Consider the following 16,060-nt stretch of genomic DNA (forward strand, 5'->3'; position numbering starts at 1 on the left):
CATTCAATAAGAATGTAATTACTAGTATTTTCTGTCAATCTGCATTTGAATTACATATGATTTCTTTTTCCCCTCCATTGAAGTTATCACTGGCATATGCTTTTCAGCACAATTACACACAATCACAACTGAGCAGAAGAAACTTCATTGTGGACATACAAGTCACGACATAATTCACAGAGATCAAGACAAATTACAAATGATCCTAACATTAGAAATTGGGGGTAAACAAGTCGATATCTTACGAGTAATGGATATGTTTTAGTCACCAGATGAAACCCAAACACTGACTGTGGAGAAGAGACATCAACAGTCATGGTGACAATGCGGCGCCTTTTAGCCTCTCACCTGCACTCCTGAGTGACCGTTTCCATCGTGAGCCTCCGCAAGTGAAGATGACTGCCCGGATGAACTCACGACCACACAGCTTCACCCCATATGACGGGTCATCCATGGACTGAACCCCAGCCACCAGCAGACACACAGCCAGAGCAACAGCTTTCCACATAGCACCCCAAGCAAATAAATCAAAATACAAATGGCTGAAATGGCAGGAGATTTTTTGCTTTGAGCAGCACTTAGCTTTCTGTCTCCCTGTTTGCAAGAGCTGTGACTTTCTAGTTGACCCAGGCGTGGTTTATAAAGGGGTTTGGAGCCCTGCAAGGGAGACAGGCATATTGCGCATGCAGGCCCTACCCCAAGAGAAGAACAGATTTGAAAGAGAGATACAGCCAGAGACCTTTATGGAGACAAAAAGCGGGCCAAAGGTGGCATAATTAACGAATATGTCAGAGGCCTCAGTGATCTAATTGTATTTCAGCATGAGAAGCACTTTTGTCCCCTTCAATGTCCCTCAATATTATGATCAGATCCTACTTACATTTAATATGTAAAACATTTGATGATCATGTGGTGACTGTGAATACGAGGAGCATATTAATAATGTCAAACAAAGTATGAGACTATGTGGCATAATGATGTTTTTTTTCTGCATACTAGCCAATTACAACTCTGTCTCTGTTTATAGGAGTCACAAGGCAATTTCCTTTGCTTTTATTGTGGCATATCATGTTGTTTTGTCCCCTACTGACACCAAAGTTTGGTAGGACGCATGGATATTCTACGAGATAAATCAATTTGTTAAACAATTCAAGGCAAGGGAAATAAAATTTATTCTAATTGCAAAATGAATATTCAATTTGGCAGCTGACATCAATGAGCAAATACTTAACACATAGAGCAACATAAGTCCAAAAAGAAGAGGTGCATTGCAATTATAATTCCTACCAAAAATAAAAGTATAAACGCATGGTGAATTGTCTGAACACATGAAATTAACCTTTTCACAAATTCCCCTGATAAGATTTTACACTTGCTAACCCCACTACAGGGATATATTTAGGCCATTGTAACCAATATCACAATTATTTACATCAGTGTTTGCCATTTGTAATCCACACAAGTATTATTTCCATATGTATCTTTTTTCCTTTCTCTTAAAAATCGCTTATTCCGTCATCTCTTTGCCAAAAGGTGACCTGGGAGGACAGAGACAGAACCAGTGACATTTACAAAGTCAGATAACATAGAAGTCTTATAATGAGTCAGACAAAAATAAAACACATTTTTATCTGTATCATAGTCAAAGGTCACTCATTTAGGATATTACAATGGGGATGATGAATTTGTAATTAATGTGTTGATAACAAGCAAACAAAATGGCATTTTAGGAGAGTGTCCACCCTGACATTCATTAACACAGTGTCACAGAAGTGACCTGTGGAGGTCACAGGAGCAATATGACAATGACAATGGACACTGTAGAACAATATTTATATATTATTTGGTCCTACATAGGCCTATTCTATAATTAGTCATTTTTAAATAATTACCAACTTACTTGTGTTTCAGTACACAGCAGGTGTAGTTTATATGTTCTGTAGTAATACGGCAGCATAACAATAAAACAATAAAAAGTGACTTAGGGTAATTAAAATTGCTAACTTGCTTTCCGGGGCTAGAGAACTGGGCTGTTTCCACATAAATATTGTGTTTGATCTTATATTTTAACACAACAGTGTTGACATGCAAGACTCAGAAAGGAGAGAAAACTAGCTTATTTGCAAGGCTGATACTGGACCTGGAGTACCTTGCTGAAGTAGTGAAGTGGGTGTGTGTCCGGTATATGTGCAAAATAAATTAAAGACTTAGTTGCACGCAAACTGTCACTAAAATCAAATCACTACTCATTATTTGTCAGATGAACTCAAACTGCTGCTCCTAACGATGAGGCCATTCACTGCAAGAGCTTAGTGTCAGTGTATCCAGATGCAGACAGGTCACCCAAAGACACATGGGTCGTAAAGACACTGTCTAATCACTAACTGCTGAATTTTGACAAGCACTAAGATGAATCTATTACTTTCACTGTCACAGCATCCGCCTCGGCTGTAAAAAAGAAAAAGAAAGATGTCTATGATAGACAGAGGTGTTCCACAAATGGGCGTGGAAGGCTTTGTAGTAAAAAAAATAAAAATAAATGCTGTTACTGTGTCTTTAAGACAATTTGGCGGCACTCAACCAATCACAGCGAGGAAGGGGGAGGGAAGGGAGCGGGTGGGTAGCAACAGTTGCCCTGGTGAGGACGAAGCGCCATAGCCACGGTAGCCCTGGCGACAAGAGCCCAGCAACGAGAATCAACAACAACAACAACTGAATCCGCCATAAAAATAAAAGAAGATATTTTACCGGTGGGAAATACACACGTGGAACCAGAGGTGAAGCGCTTTACATATAGGAAATATTTTATGTCCAATTATGCTTCAACTGAATTGTGCTATTGCTCTTTTCCCTTGTTGTTTCAGTAGCCGTGCCAGGCAACTGCCTTCCACTGTTAGCTCAGCTTAGCCTGAAACCGAGCCGCCGTACTGTTAATCAGTCGAGTCCGCTGTTCGTGAATTGGGTAGTCTGTGGCCGCCACTCATTGCAGTGACAGTGAATTGTGCTTGCCATGACGACGCAGCCACACAGATGCATACCCAAGCAGGCCGTTGTTATGGCGATGTCAAATGCAAAAGGTACAAAATGGCGGTTGTTGTAGAGACCAGTGAGCTCGCTGCCCGTGTTGCTCCACAGCTAGCCTCAGCGCTGTCACGACAGGCGTGTGCTCGCTGCTGCTCACAGATAACGGGGACGAGTTACCGGGAGCGGTCACCTTTTCGTCTCTTTGCACGGTGTTTTACGTGCGTGCCGTCGCGGTTTAACGCGGTGTGTGTTTTTCCAGCTGCTCCCGGCTCAACAGAAAAACCAACTCGCCGGGTAGAGGGGAGAGCACATTAGGATAACTGCTGGTCAGATTAAAAGTGTAACTGCTCAGACAGCTTTTGGAGTCGGGGGCAATTACAGGTGGCTGGAATATTGTTGTGTCGGTAATGTAAAGTTGAAGAAGTGGGGCAGGTGGCGGACATTTAATATCCAATGGGCGTGGTGAAGGAGGGCGATTTGCAGGTGTTTGCAGGTCCCAGTTCAGTCCAACGTGTTTGTTCACCGATGTTGCTCTATAAGATCACATATTCCTTTATTTGTCCCACGTAGGGGGAAATTCCGATGTTGCAGCAGTGGATAGAGAAAAAAAAAAAAACAGTGTGCAAACAGTAAGAGTGGGAAAGACTAGACTTTATAGATTTGTAATAAGGTTTCTTATTGACATTAACATTAAAAAGCATGTGGGTTTAAAAAAACACACATGTTAGTCATAATAAAACCCTTCCTATCCTCTCTTTTTATTCAGTAAAGGCAAGAAGTGTTAATCTAGGATATTGTATTAAACATGTCACAAATTAGGAACAGGGTTTACATATAATCTGGTAATTTTGTGTGACCTAAACAACAACAACCTACATTTGCAGTATTAATGCAGTGTGGTAGGGGAGTTTCCCAACTTGCGCTCTGGGCATATAACTGTGTATGTGAATGGCCATAGGATGTGTGATGATCACATTACAGGTAATGAGACACCGAGGTGCTTGTTCCCGTCAATCCTCCTCCCCCACATCTTCACATTAGCTGCACCACCAACAGGTCAGCCACAGTAGTACTTTCAGAAACAGCCCTCTTACTCATTCATTTGCATCAAGGCAACAAATGAGAATGTAAAATATTTCTAGTGTCAGTAGGATAAGAAACTGCTAACCACAGAATAATGTTAAAAGTGATAATAATGAAAAAGTATCGATCACATCAGCATCGATGTATTTTCCAATTGCACTTTTAAAAGATCGTGCAGCACACAACACTTTCCTCATGTCCAAATTGCGGCCCATGTCACTTTTATAAGCTGGACATTAATAAATGACTTTGTAATAATAGTCACATGTTTTAAAGTAATATTTTACTAGAAGCTGTAATTCATTACATTTTGTTCTGCTACATCCTCTAAACTAAACTCTTACCTATAAACCTCTGACTAAATCCCCTGCCCTTTCTCTATCTCATTAATTATACAGTGGCTTGAAACACATAATGACATTAGGCTATTAAAGGGACACTTCACCCATCTCTCGCATTAAGCTCTTGGTGAGTCGTTAGAAACCCAGTTCATGATTTTTGATGGCTCGTGCACCGTTTCCTCATTTTTCCCCGAGACCGGGAGAAATATACGGATTCTCAGCTGTCTGCACTTCCTGCTGTCCAATGATTAAAAATCGTCCATTTTTGCATCAACTGGAAGCATGGAAGTCTCATATCTCGTAAGAGGAGTGAGACTACAAACATGCTCTTTTCTCGGTCAAATAGGCACCAAATTCAAAATTTATGTTACATTTCGACTACATATATAACCCACTTTCAATAAAGATGAATGTTTCCACGGGTGAAATGCTTCTTTAACCAAATAAAACCTGGACACAAACAAACCAGGATGAATTCTGGCTTGACCAGTTCAAAACATCCCTAACATTTACCAGAAATGCATAACCAGTCACTTGTTTCTTCTTCCCAGGGTGATTCCCAGCTCCTGTCATGGCCACCTCAGGCTACGTAGGTGAGATCCAGCCGGCAGCCCAACCCCAGGGGGCCGGTGTTACCGTCACGCCGGGGCAACCTGACGCCAGCTCCACCCCTCCAACTGCCCCTCCCCCCTTTCTGGCCGAGATTCAGACCACTGTGGTGACTCCCACTGTCGTCACACCCACAGGCCAAACTTCTCCCACTGATCAAGCCACCTCTATCACTAATCAGAAGCCTGCAGCTGGAAGTCAAGCTCAGTCCACAGCACAGGCTCAGCCCGCTCAGACTCAGTATGTGACCGCAGAGATCCAGGGCTCCCCCACACAGTCTGGAAATTCTCAAAGCACTCCTCAGTACATCGTTGTTACAGTCACAGGTAAGGGCTGAACTTCACGTACCATAATATACCTTTGGCAGTAACACAGACCTAACCTGATTAGGGCTTTGCAGTTACACAGAGGAAGTGCTTTACATTTTAGCCGTTACTCCTCGTAAAAGGCTTTTTAAAAAAGCTTTCATTTTCATTTATTTTGAAAGGTCTGATCAAATTAAATTTTTTAAAACGTTTTAAGGACAGTCGGTTAAGATACTTGAAAGTTTCCTGGATTGTAATTTTGTAGAACTAAAACACTTTCACATGTTTAAAGTGAAACTAGGCTAAAGTTGCTTTGCTACAACCTTCCTGATTGAGTTTGAGACTTTGCCTGAATGCTGAAATAATGTCACCAACAATGTGTTTACATTCCCTTCATCCTTCAGAAGGCTCCCTTCACTCAAGTGACAGTGTGTCAGACTCTAGCCCACCTCCAGCTGTGGTGCAGACAGGAGTTCCCACGCAGGTGGTTCAGCAGGTACAGACGGCTCAACAGGTAAAATATGCACGCACACACAAGCCAACATGAAATTAATGTTTCTTTAACTCTCAAAACTAAATAGTATATTTATCTCGGCAGAGGTCTGTGGTGCAGACCACCTCTCAGATAACAAAGACTGAGCCTGGCACCCAGCTCAGTGTCACCAGTCTGCAACCTGTTCATATCAGCCCGGAGGTAAGTCAAACACCCACAGTTTATCTTCTGTGGTTAAACCAACACCAGCACACATTTGTGGAAAGAAAAACAAGTCATCACACATGAAATCAAAAACTCCCTCACATTTTAGCTTAGTATTAGTCAACTGATCACATCTTTGGTTGAACCTGCCTCTGCTGGTTTCCAGATCCTACCTAGCACCAAGGTGGCAGCATTAGTCAGGGATAACAGTCTAGAGGAATGCCAGCTTCATCGTGAGATAGGACAGCCAGAGTGCCTGGCCTTTGCATCAGCACACTGCGTACAAGAGTGCTGTGGCAAGCCCTTCTACCTCCCCCTGGATCTCCTTCAGTATTACCAATCACTGTGCTTGCTCTCTGTGTGTGCGGAGAAAGAGATAGGAGCCCACCCTGCAGTCACAAGCTCAGGCCCTGATCAGCCTCCACTGCAGGCTACAACTGCCAATTTCCAAGTAGGTCAGGGACACAAGGGAGACTGCTGCTATAGAGTAAAGGGACCAGAGAATATGTACATAAAAGAGGTTCAAAGTCCACAGTTGATATAGTCTAACTATGCAGGTGAGGATTTACTGGATTTGTGTGTGTGTGTGTGTGTGTACGTGTCTACTCCTCAGGTGCAGCAGCAGCTCACGCCCGTGCCAGTGCAACATGTGTACACCAATCAAGTGCAGTATGTGGAAGGAGCGGACACCAACTATACCACCAGCACGATGTTAGAATAAAACAGTGTCTACTATTATCTTAACACATGTCCAAACAAAACTATTTCCTTTTTAATTCCCCCAGCAGTTTAATTTGTTTCTCACGTATCTTTTTTAATCTGTTTTATCCAGTCGTTCCAGCACCTTCCCGTACACTGACACACCCCTGTACACCCAGACCACCGGCGCCCAGTATTATGAAAGTCAGCCAACATCAGGCTCACAGGCCTCTACCCCCGGCACACCTCTAACCGTCTCAGTGACTGCTGGCACGACAGGGGGCGTGTCCATGTTTGTGGCCCAACCCACCAGCGCGGCGGGGGGAGGGGCCACAGTGGTGACTACTGGTGGCACCACCAACGGGGCAGGGGAAGGGGCAGGCACCAATGGTGGCGCAGCAGGCAGCTATGTAATCCAGGGGGGTTACATGCTGGGCAGCAGCAGCGGGGGGGCAGCTGGCAACAGTCAGAACTACTCTCACACCGCCCGCGCCTCTCCAGCCACTGTGAGTATTACAGAGGGCGAGGAGAGTAGCGTGCCGTCGGCAGACAAGAAGGTATGCAGAGGCGCCAAGCGCAGGAATTTCTTTTTCGTTTTTTGTTTCTCATTCACACAACTCTTTGGTGGCGCACAGTGATGATGTCATAGTTTCGTATAAGTGGAAAGCACAATTAAAAATGTGGAGATTTGGGGCGCCCCGATAGCTCACCTGGTAGAGCTGGCGCCCCGCGTACCAAGGCTGAGTCCTTGGTGCAGCGGCGTCGGGTTCGAATCCGACCTGTTGGCACTTTGCTGCGTGTTATTCCCCCCCCCCCTCTCTCTGCCCCCTTTCCTGTCTGTCTTTAGCTGTAATATCTAATAATGAAGGGAAACAGAAAAAGATTGGGATTAGGACCAGAGTATGTTAATACTTTGAGTATAAAACTTGTAGCATAGAATATTTTTAACTGTGATTTCCTCCTCAAAACCCCCCGAAAACCATGACCTCATCATTTTCATATCATTACAGTGCATGTGACGAGGGGCATTTTCAATTTGCCTGAAATGCTCCAACCCTATATTGTTCATGCCAAATTCATCATATTGAACCCCACATGATAACGGTTTACCAACCTATGTTTGGCAAACATCCCATATTCCAGGTCATTAACTCATTGCATACCAAAGTTGTATGCCACGGCACGCAAACAGATGTACTTGTGTTTTCATTCCCAAATGATCGACAGACTGTAAATGTGAATGGATTCGTTTGTGTTTGTATAATTTATTCTGTATAAAAACGTGCGTGCATGTACTGTATATTAAAAACGTGGGAAATGTGTTGTGTGTGTACAGATACGTTGAGGTGTGTTTTTCTGTTTGTATCTACTGGCTTTGCTAACTGTTCCAGCTGTGTGCCTGTGTGTCAGGTACAGTGGTTGCTGGACAACTATGAGACAGCTGAAGGAGTGAGTCTTCCCCGTTCCACCCTCTACTGCCACTACCTGCTGCACTGCCAGGAGCAGAAACTAGAACCTGTCAATGCTGCCTCTTTTGGGAAACTCATTAGATCGGTGTTCATGGGGCTACGCACGCGACGCCTGGGCACGCGGTAAGACGAGTGTTCACACATTCAAACCCAGTTTAAGAGGAAATAAGAGACCATATATACATATATGGGTGCAGATACACAACACTTAATGTATTTATACCCCTTTAATACACAGCTTCCCTGTGTGACACGACAGGGTTGTAAAAATCGACGCCCTTACTAATGTGCTGATTTTTAAGTATATTTTTCAATCTATCGTGTTTCTGCTGACAGAAAAAAAATGTTAGGAAATGTCAACCTGACATCACGGAGAGTGAGAAGAGTGCACTTTTTCTCACTCTCTGTGCTCTCCCTGCTACAGTGATGCACGTCAGCAGCACAGACATCCTCTTCATACGCACTGTATGAGCTACATGTATATAGGTTTTGATTAATGGACACCCGTGCAAAGCTTTCTACAGGAGATCTATAATTTATGAAGCTCTTTGGAGCGCTGCTAAATGTTCGTCCAGTGTAGGAAGACGTGTGGGTAGAGATGAAGACAGACAGCATGTGTGTGGGTGAGTGAGTTTGACAAAGGAGGGGAGGGTGAGCAAGTAAGATGGACTTTTCATAAATATTTGGTAATATGGGTTAATGCGGTATATTTGGATATTATATTTTATTAAATTGTACAATAAAATATATATAAACCCTCTCCTCTCACGCCCTGTTGTTTTCTCCTCTGTAGCTTTACTAGAAAGATTTGCCAACACACGTCAAATTGTATGTAAAAACACATGATATCTGATCCTGACAGGGGTAATTCTAAATACCACTACTACGGGCTGAGGATCAAGGCAGGTTCCTCTCTTCTCCGTCTGATGGAAGACCAGCAACATCTGGCCATGAGGCAGCAGCCCTTCTCACAGAAACAGAGGTACACACATAAACGTCCGCACACTCACACACACGTCTATTGTCTATCATTACCCCACTGTGACCATTTCTATTGAATATCCATTTTAAAATGTTCCATTTGAATATATTTCCTTTAATAGCACTGACTCTTATTTTACCCCCGTCTCACACTATATAATTTATTTTAAATGCTCTTACAGTTCCACACTCCTGCTATATGATCAGACAGAAGTGCCTTTTCGTTTCACTTTATTATTCACCATCTCTGTGTAGAGCTGAGTGTTTTATCTGTGTTATCTTATATCCGTGTTCCTGGCAGGTTGAAGCCTGTGCATAAAGTGGAGGGGATGACGAATGGCACAGCAGCAGGAGCAGGCCAGCAGCAGCAGCAGCAGCAGGGGTCAGGGCAGGTGGACATCAGCACGCAGGTTCAGCAGTACCAGCAGTTCCTAGGTGAGTTCAGTGAACAAATACCTACAAGTGTGAAGTAATGGTTAATGATTTGCCTTAAAGAAGAGGTATGCTGGTCTTATTGTGAAAATGCAATATACATATAACACATAATACGATATTACTTACAGTTAATACTGACTGCCCCCTGCGTTCATTGTGATTTCTCTTTGACTATCTAGTGTTCTTGTGTCGTGTGTTGCAGATGCATCCAGAGCTCTCCCAGAGTTCCCGGACATCGACCTCCAGGGGAAGTCTCTGCCAGAGGGCATCGAGCTGGAGCACATAAAGAGCTTTCAGCTGCTGTACAGAGAACACTGTGAGGTAACCGTTAACCATCTATTCTCTCTAAATGTCAGTGGGAGACTTTATTGAATGAAAGTACCAACTGTAACTTATAGGATAATAATAATTGTTAAAAGTTTACCAGACAGAGGAAAAGTGATGCTGTCAGACAACTGAGGGAGAAGATGGGTCTCATTCTAGTTCATCTCCAGATATGTGTTCAGTCATTAATGTATAAGACGTTCTCTCTGTCAGGCCATACTAGATGTGATGGTCAACCTGCAGTTTACCCTGGTGGAAACCCTGTGGAAGACCTTCTGGAGGTTCAGCCAGAGTCAGGCTGGTGATGCCACGTTGGCTGTGTGAGTGCTCAAGATTTATCATTTAGAATTCAGTTTTTGTCCTAAACATAGTAAGAAACATTTTATACAGGACGCAGGTAATTAAAACTGTGTGTGTGTGTGTGTGTGTGTGTGTGTGTGTTGGCAGTCACGACGAGTCAGAGAAACGTCTGCCTAAGTCCTGCCTGGTGCTGCTGTGCAAGTATGACCCAGTGCTGCGCTGGAGCCGCGACTGTGACAACAGCCTGTACCAGGGCCTGGTGGAGATCCTCATCCCTGATGTCCTCAGGCCCATCCCCAGTAAGGCTAATGTAATAAAACACCATACTGTCACAGGCAGTATAGTGCTGAGAGTCACATGCACATTACAAAATATCATAAAATAATATTTTTACCTCAGAAGTGATCCCATAGGAGAACATGGTTTGACATGACGCTTTACTGTTTGATATAAAATTTACTTTACTCTCACTGAACATATGAGAGAACAAAGATCAACCTGACATTTTACACGTACAAGCAGTTCTAGAAGAGTTTTGTTTTTACTGGTTGAAACCTTTGGACTGATGCTCTGTCTCTGTAGAGAATGAGCACACAGTTTTCCTTACTGTGTGCCCACTGCTCCGCTGTGGAAACTTACTGGACTTGTTCTGTTTCAGTTTCAATTGAAGTCAGACATTGAATGCAGTTTCTTTGAACAGTGCGATTAGGGAACACATTGTTCCTTACATACTTCTGAACTGCTGCCACACACCCTTGGTCTTTATCTTCCATGTAAATTTAAATCACATTGAGAATTTGGTGATGCATATATACATTGCTATACATTAGCTATGTTCTTCAGGTGTTTGATAATTCTTTAACCTGGTACAATCTAACAGGATAATAATAATAACTTTATTTATCACCTATTAGAATTATCTTTTCACCCTTATAATATGTTTTACACACACACACACACACACACAGGAGATGTCAGAGCGATGGGTCTGCTGCAGTACAGCGCCCCAAGCAGTTAGGGGTTAGGCAAGGTGGTTGGTGAACTGGTCTACTGCCACCCAATGAAAACTCACTCTGAAGTATTTTTCCTGCCGCCCCCAGGTGCCTTAACTCAAGCCATCCGCAACTTTGCCAAGAGCCTGGAGAGCTGGCTGACCAATGCTATGATGAACATCCCTGAGGAAATGGTCCGCATAAAGGTACACTCCCCTTGTACTAGTTTGCAGTTGGTGATTCAACATGTTTTCTGAGCCATCGAGTGAGTTGTTTCAGGCCTGCAGGATCAGTCATTACAATACCATAACAACACCGTACTGTAGTTGAGATTACAGGCTTAGAAATTGTTAGGTGTAACACTTCTCTGTAACCATTTTCTGTGTGGGAGCTTTCCAGCTCTGCGGTGAAGCTTTTGTGAAACTAAATGTAGCAAATCACTGCAAATAGCTAAGAAAAAAGGTTACAGGTTATTTGTAGAGATATTTGTATGAATAAGTTCCTTTATGTAAAATATACTTTTGTCTTTTCTCGTGCTCCCTCAGGTAACATCAGCCAATGCATTTGCCCAGACACTGCGGCGCTACACCAGTCTGAACCACCTCGCCCAGGCAGCCCGCGCTGTCCTCCAGAACACGGCCCAGATCAACCAGATGCTCTCCGACCTAAACCGCGTCGACTTTGCTAACGTACAGGTCGGTTTAGCCTCTGAGCGCTGTGTGCTGGCAGCATTTGTGTCTCCTCACATTCAGTGTTTGTGATTTTATCTCGCATTGGTTTGGTGCACATGGGACTATTTTTTCTGTAGCTTGTGGTTTGAATGAGGTTCCATGTGTTAGATAGTTTTTCGAGTGATTCTGTCTTCCTGTACAGGAAATGCAAACCAAACTTCTGAGAAACACTTTCTCCTTCCTCTAGTGAGTGTAGAGAATATGATTGAACCTGGTAGTGACTCAGTGTCTTGCTATTTAATTAATTAAAGACTATTTGACAGTGAATGTATATCTTCAAGCAAAGCATAGTCTATTTAAACATTAGTACATCATGTATTTGTTACTCACATATTCCCCTCATCCTGTCCACGTTTTGCAGGAACAGGCCTCATGGGTGTGCCGGTGTGAAGACCGCGTCGTCCAGCGGCTGGAGCAGGACTTCAAGCTGACCCTCCAGCAGCAGAACTCCCTGGAGCAGTGGGCCGCGTGGCTGGACGGCGTGGTCTCCCAGGTCCTGAAGCCGTACCAGCACAGCCCCGCCTTTCCGAAGGCCGCCAAACTCTTCCTGCTCAAGTGGTCCTTTTACAGGTGTGGTGGGAAACGTTTCTGACATTTTTTTATTTCCATTCTACTTTGTTGTCTTGATGCCGTGTGATGTTAGCTACAAGCTTTTGTTTCACAGTGAATGTGCACGTTATAAGCTCTCACAGTCACTAACAGTAGATCACTGGCAGCTGAATTTGCTTTCTATTGATGGAGAAGACATCTCATTTATGTAGAAACGTGTAAGTGGATTCACTGTGAGAAGTGAGGTTTCTCTGTCTCTGTTGAGAAATAAGAAATAAGAACATCATTTTAGTGGAAGCTCTAAGAAACACTTCCTCTTTGTGGTTTGACGAAAAAGTGATATAGTTACTGAATATATGTGTTACACCAATTAACTCCTGCCACATCTGATCTCCAGTTCCATGGTGATAAGAGACCTGACCCTGAGAAGTGCAGCCAGTTTTGGTTCCTTTCACTTGATCCGCCTGCTGTACGATGAGTACATGTACTACCTGATAGAGCACAGAGTGGCCCAGGCTAAAGGAGAGACCCCCATTGCTGTCATGGGAGAGGTACCAACACACACACACACACACACACACAAATAAATGAACTAAATAATGCAAGCCATACTTAGAGTACTAACACATTCCCCTCTTGCCATTAGTTTGCCAGTTTAGGCCGGGGTCTAAGCCAGCTGGATCCTGACAAAGGTGAACACACTGTGTTTCTACGGTGTCTAAGACTAATTACAGTCCGGTTTCAAGCATCGTTTTTAACTAACACATCTACCCTTGTCTATCCCAGAAGAGGAAGAGGAGGAGGACGACGAGAGCGATGACGAAGGACAGGAGCTGTCCCTACCCTCAGACGGAGCCGTGCTGGGAGAGGAGTCTCTGGAGCCGCCCGCCAAGCTGGCCAGAACGGACCAGAGAGTCCTCTTCACGACCGGATCAGCTGACAACTAGTCACAGAGTAACACTACGAGACGTGGGTTGATTATATTGATTGCATACACACCCAGATGTACAAAGAACACTAATTTATACACTCGACACATGTATATAGATCTTGTAAATGTGTGTGCGCGCTCTCGCTGCGTACTGTAACTGTCCCCACTTGTTTACGCATACACAATCAAAACACACACTCAATCAGTACTGCTGCTGCCTGGATGGCACAACCACCTGTTGACGCCACTGGTTTAACACACAATCACTGGCATTGCAACAGGATGTGGCTTCAAAAAACAGACTCTCAATGCAACGGGAAAATTAACTGGCATGTTTTGGGTTTTTTTCGTCGTCGTCTCTCATTGCATTGCGACCCGTAGCCTCGCTGTCTCCGTCGCCGAGAAGCTTCTGCTCACCCTAGATCCTCCTAAAACTGTCACTGCCGTATCAAAGTGGTCTTGAAAATACTGTGACGTGTGTGCGTGTGTAAAGGTAACTACAGGAGGAGGGTGCAAAGTGGACCTTCAACAGTAGATGTTTGCTGAATTTAGTTGCTCCCGATTCATTAAACGCTGTGGGGAAGCTGTGTCATTCAGATGGGAAGAGACATTTGTGAAAGACAGCAGGCGGTTGGGATTTTTTGGGTGGGTTTGTCTTGTTTGTGTGTGTGTGTGTGTGTGTGTGTGTGTGTGTTTTCCGTAAGAGCACTGGGGTCACACCGCTCTGCTGTTGCTTCTGGAGGCTGACTGAACATGCTTTTCCACGATGGTACGTGTATATACGTGTGTGTGTGTGTGTGTGTGTGTGTGTGTGTCTGGTTGTGTGATTGTGAGTCACGCCAAGTGTGGGCTGTTTTCTTCTGTAGATATTTTCTAAGGCATTCAGGTTTTGATTTTGGGAAATGTGTGGAGATTTTCCTGTTTTGATTTTATTCGCCTGTAAAGAAAAACAGTCTTGTGTTCTTGGAGTGCCTGTCGCAGCTGCTACACACACTTGTAAAGATAAAATCTACGGCTGTGGAATTGGGGCTCCCATTAGTTGCTGCAAAAAATCCTCTCTTCTATTGAACACCTGGTTCCACGAGAGAGGTACTGTACGTGTCATATTTTTACCTTCAAAGTGCTCCATTCCTGTCCACCCCAGTACGTTCCTCTGTGGCCTCGTTTTCCTTTGACATATCGTTTTATCTCGCCTTATTTCAGTATATTTTTCCGTGTGTGCCAAACCTGTTTGCTTTTATCCCAGATCCCATTGTTTTTAAACTCTCTCTCTATGTTTTAAGGAGGACTGTGCCTGAGTAAGAACGGTGATATACTTATATTCTACTGTATATTTATCCACTATTTTGAATTTTGTTGTCACTAAGTGAACCTCTTGTGCAGTGTATGGTGCTGTGTTGTCACACATTGTAAGCAATCTTTGTGTGCATTATTGATTTGTGATTGTACGTTCAGTTATCAATCCTATATCATATCTTATGACTTTTCCACAAACAGGCTTAAGGCCCTGCCTCTTTGCACATATTGACTATTGTCTTTAAAACTCCGACAGAGTTACCTGAAATGTTTTTCATCTTCTTCGAAGTCTTAGGTGTTTTCAGTGGTGGGGTGCAGGTGTCAGATTTTGTGCAAACATCTCATACCCACTCGGTGTGGTTCAGAGAATTTGGTGAGAGGTGACAGATCTGATAGCTCTTCCTGCACAGTCCTCCACAGACACTCACCTCCCTCCACTGTGCTTTCATCTCGCTGCGTTTCCGCCCTCCTGCCAATGGCTTTGTTTTGCTTCAAACATCCATATTCTTAAACACTGTTCGTCGAGATTGGTTGTTGTAAACATGTCATTTTTTGGATTTTTAAATACAACGTCTTTAAATAGCTGCAGTGCACGTTTTCGACAGGCATCAGCAGCCTCAAACCAGCACATCGTCCTTTATAGGGAGTCTAATGCTACCACAGCTGAGTACATATCACTCCAGTCTTTTAATGATCTACAGCATATAGAATGGCCATTGTTTACCCAGTAAGAAAAATGTTTAGTCATTTTTATAGTGCATTGTTTCTTATGTACAAAACAAATTGAGAAAAAAGATGTTCAGTGGCAGTGTTTTATGAATTTGGTCTGCTGTAAGTATGACTGTGCCTTTGGAGGTGGTAGAATGCAATTCAGATGTTTTTAATTTTAAAGATATAAATTAAAGAATTTTTAAAATTGCACTTGTGTTCCCTCGTATGTTTATTTCCCCATGAAGTCTAGCAAAAGTTTCCCCTTTGAACAGGAAGTCAAGTCACATGGCAGTCCTTCAGTATTTATATTTTTTGTGGCTAACAGACTGTCTGACGTGCAACCACAATCTTATCTCATCTTAAACTTTAGCTGATACACAGACCGACTTCCTGGGACATACATACACACTTACTGTAGTCGCAGTGACTTATAACTTATCAGTTATTACTTATTTTGTAATATACCATGTATGACACTGGAACAAAAACCGCAGACGTGGTTTCTGACGGTTTGAAAGAAGACTCACAGAATCCACCTATCATATATAATAATATAATTCTTGTCAGTAACATGGTTTTATGG

General features: G+C 43.3%; 2 protein-coding genes across 4 annotated transcripts in view; one reads left to right on the plus strand and one right to left on the minus strand.

Moving 5' to 3' along the window:
• rln3a (relaxin 3a) overlaps positions 1–982 on the minus strand; it is a 2,007-nt gene extending 1,025 nt beyond the window's left edge. The window contains exon 1 of the mRNA XM_035655513.1: positions 349–982. Within this exon, the coding sequence (XP_035511406.1) occupies positions 349–508 (160 nt within the window). The 5' untranslated portion in view covers positions 509–982. The remainder of the gene's footprint in view (positions 1–348) is intronic.
• Positions 983–2,591: 1,609 nt separating this feature from the next.
• rfx1a (regulatory factor X, 1a (influences HLA class II expression)) lies at positions 2,592–15,685 on the plus strand. 3 transcript variants are annotated; one of them, XM_035655511.1, is made up of 18 exons: positions 2,592–2,777; positions 5,000–5,383; positions 5,767–5,876; positions 5,961–6,056; positions 6,673–6,770; positions 6,892–7,315; positions 8,175–8,350; positions 9,090–9,209; positions 9,510–9,643; positions 9,846–9,964; positions 10,181–10,287; positions 10,415–10,566; positions 11,368–11,465; positions 11,805–11,954; positions 12,352–12,560; positions 12,937–13,090; positions 13,186–13,231; positions 13,326–15,685. In XM_035655511.1, exons 2-18 carry the CDS (start codon positions 5,020–5,022, stop codon positions 13,484–13,486), a joined length of 2,718 nt encoding a protein of 905 aa, XP_035511404.1. In that variant the 5' UTR covers positions 2,592–2,777; positions 5,000–5,019; the 3' UTR covers positions 13,487–15,685. The 3 variants fall into 3 exon arrangements, with proteins under 3 accessions (XP_035511404.1, XP_035511403.1, XP_035511405.1); XM_035655510.1 differs by having other exon boundaries at positions 2,593–2,777; positions 8,169–8,350; XM_035655512.1 differs by having other exon boundaries at positions 2,594–2,777; positions 6,892–7,264; positions 8,169–8,350.
• The last annotated feature ends 375 nt before the right edge of the window (positions 15,686–16,060 follow it).

The sequence above is a fragment of the Morone saxatilis genome, unplaced genomic scaffold, assembly GCF_004916995.1.
Source record: "Morone saxatilis isolate NCDOM2014 unplaced genomic scaffold, NCSU_SB_2.0 Contig14, whole genome shotgun sequence".
Classification (NCBI taxonomy): domain Eukaryota; kingdom Metazoa; phylum Chordata; class Actinopteri; family Moronidae; genus Morone; species Morone saxatilis.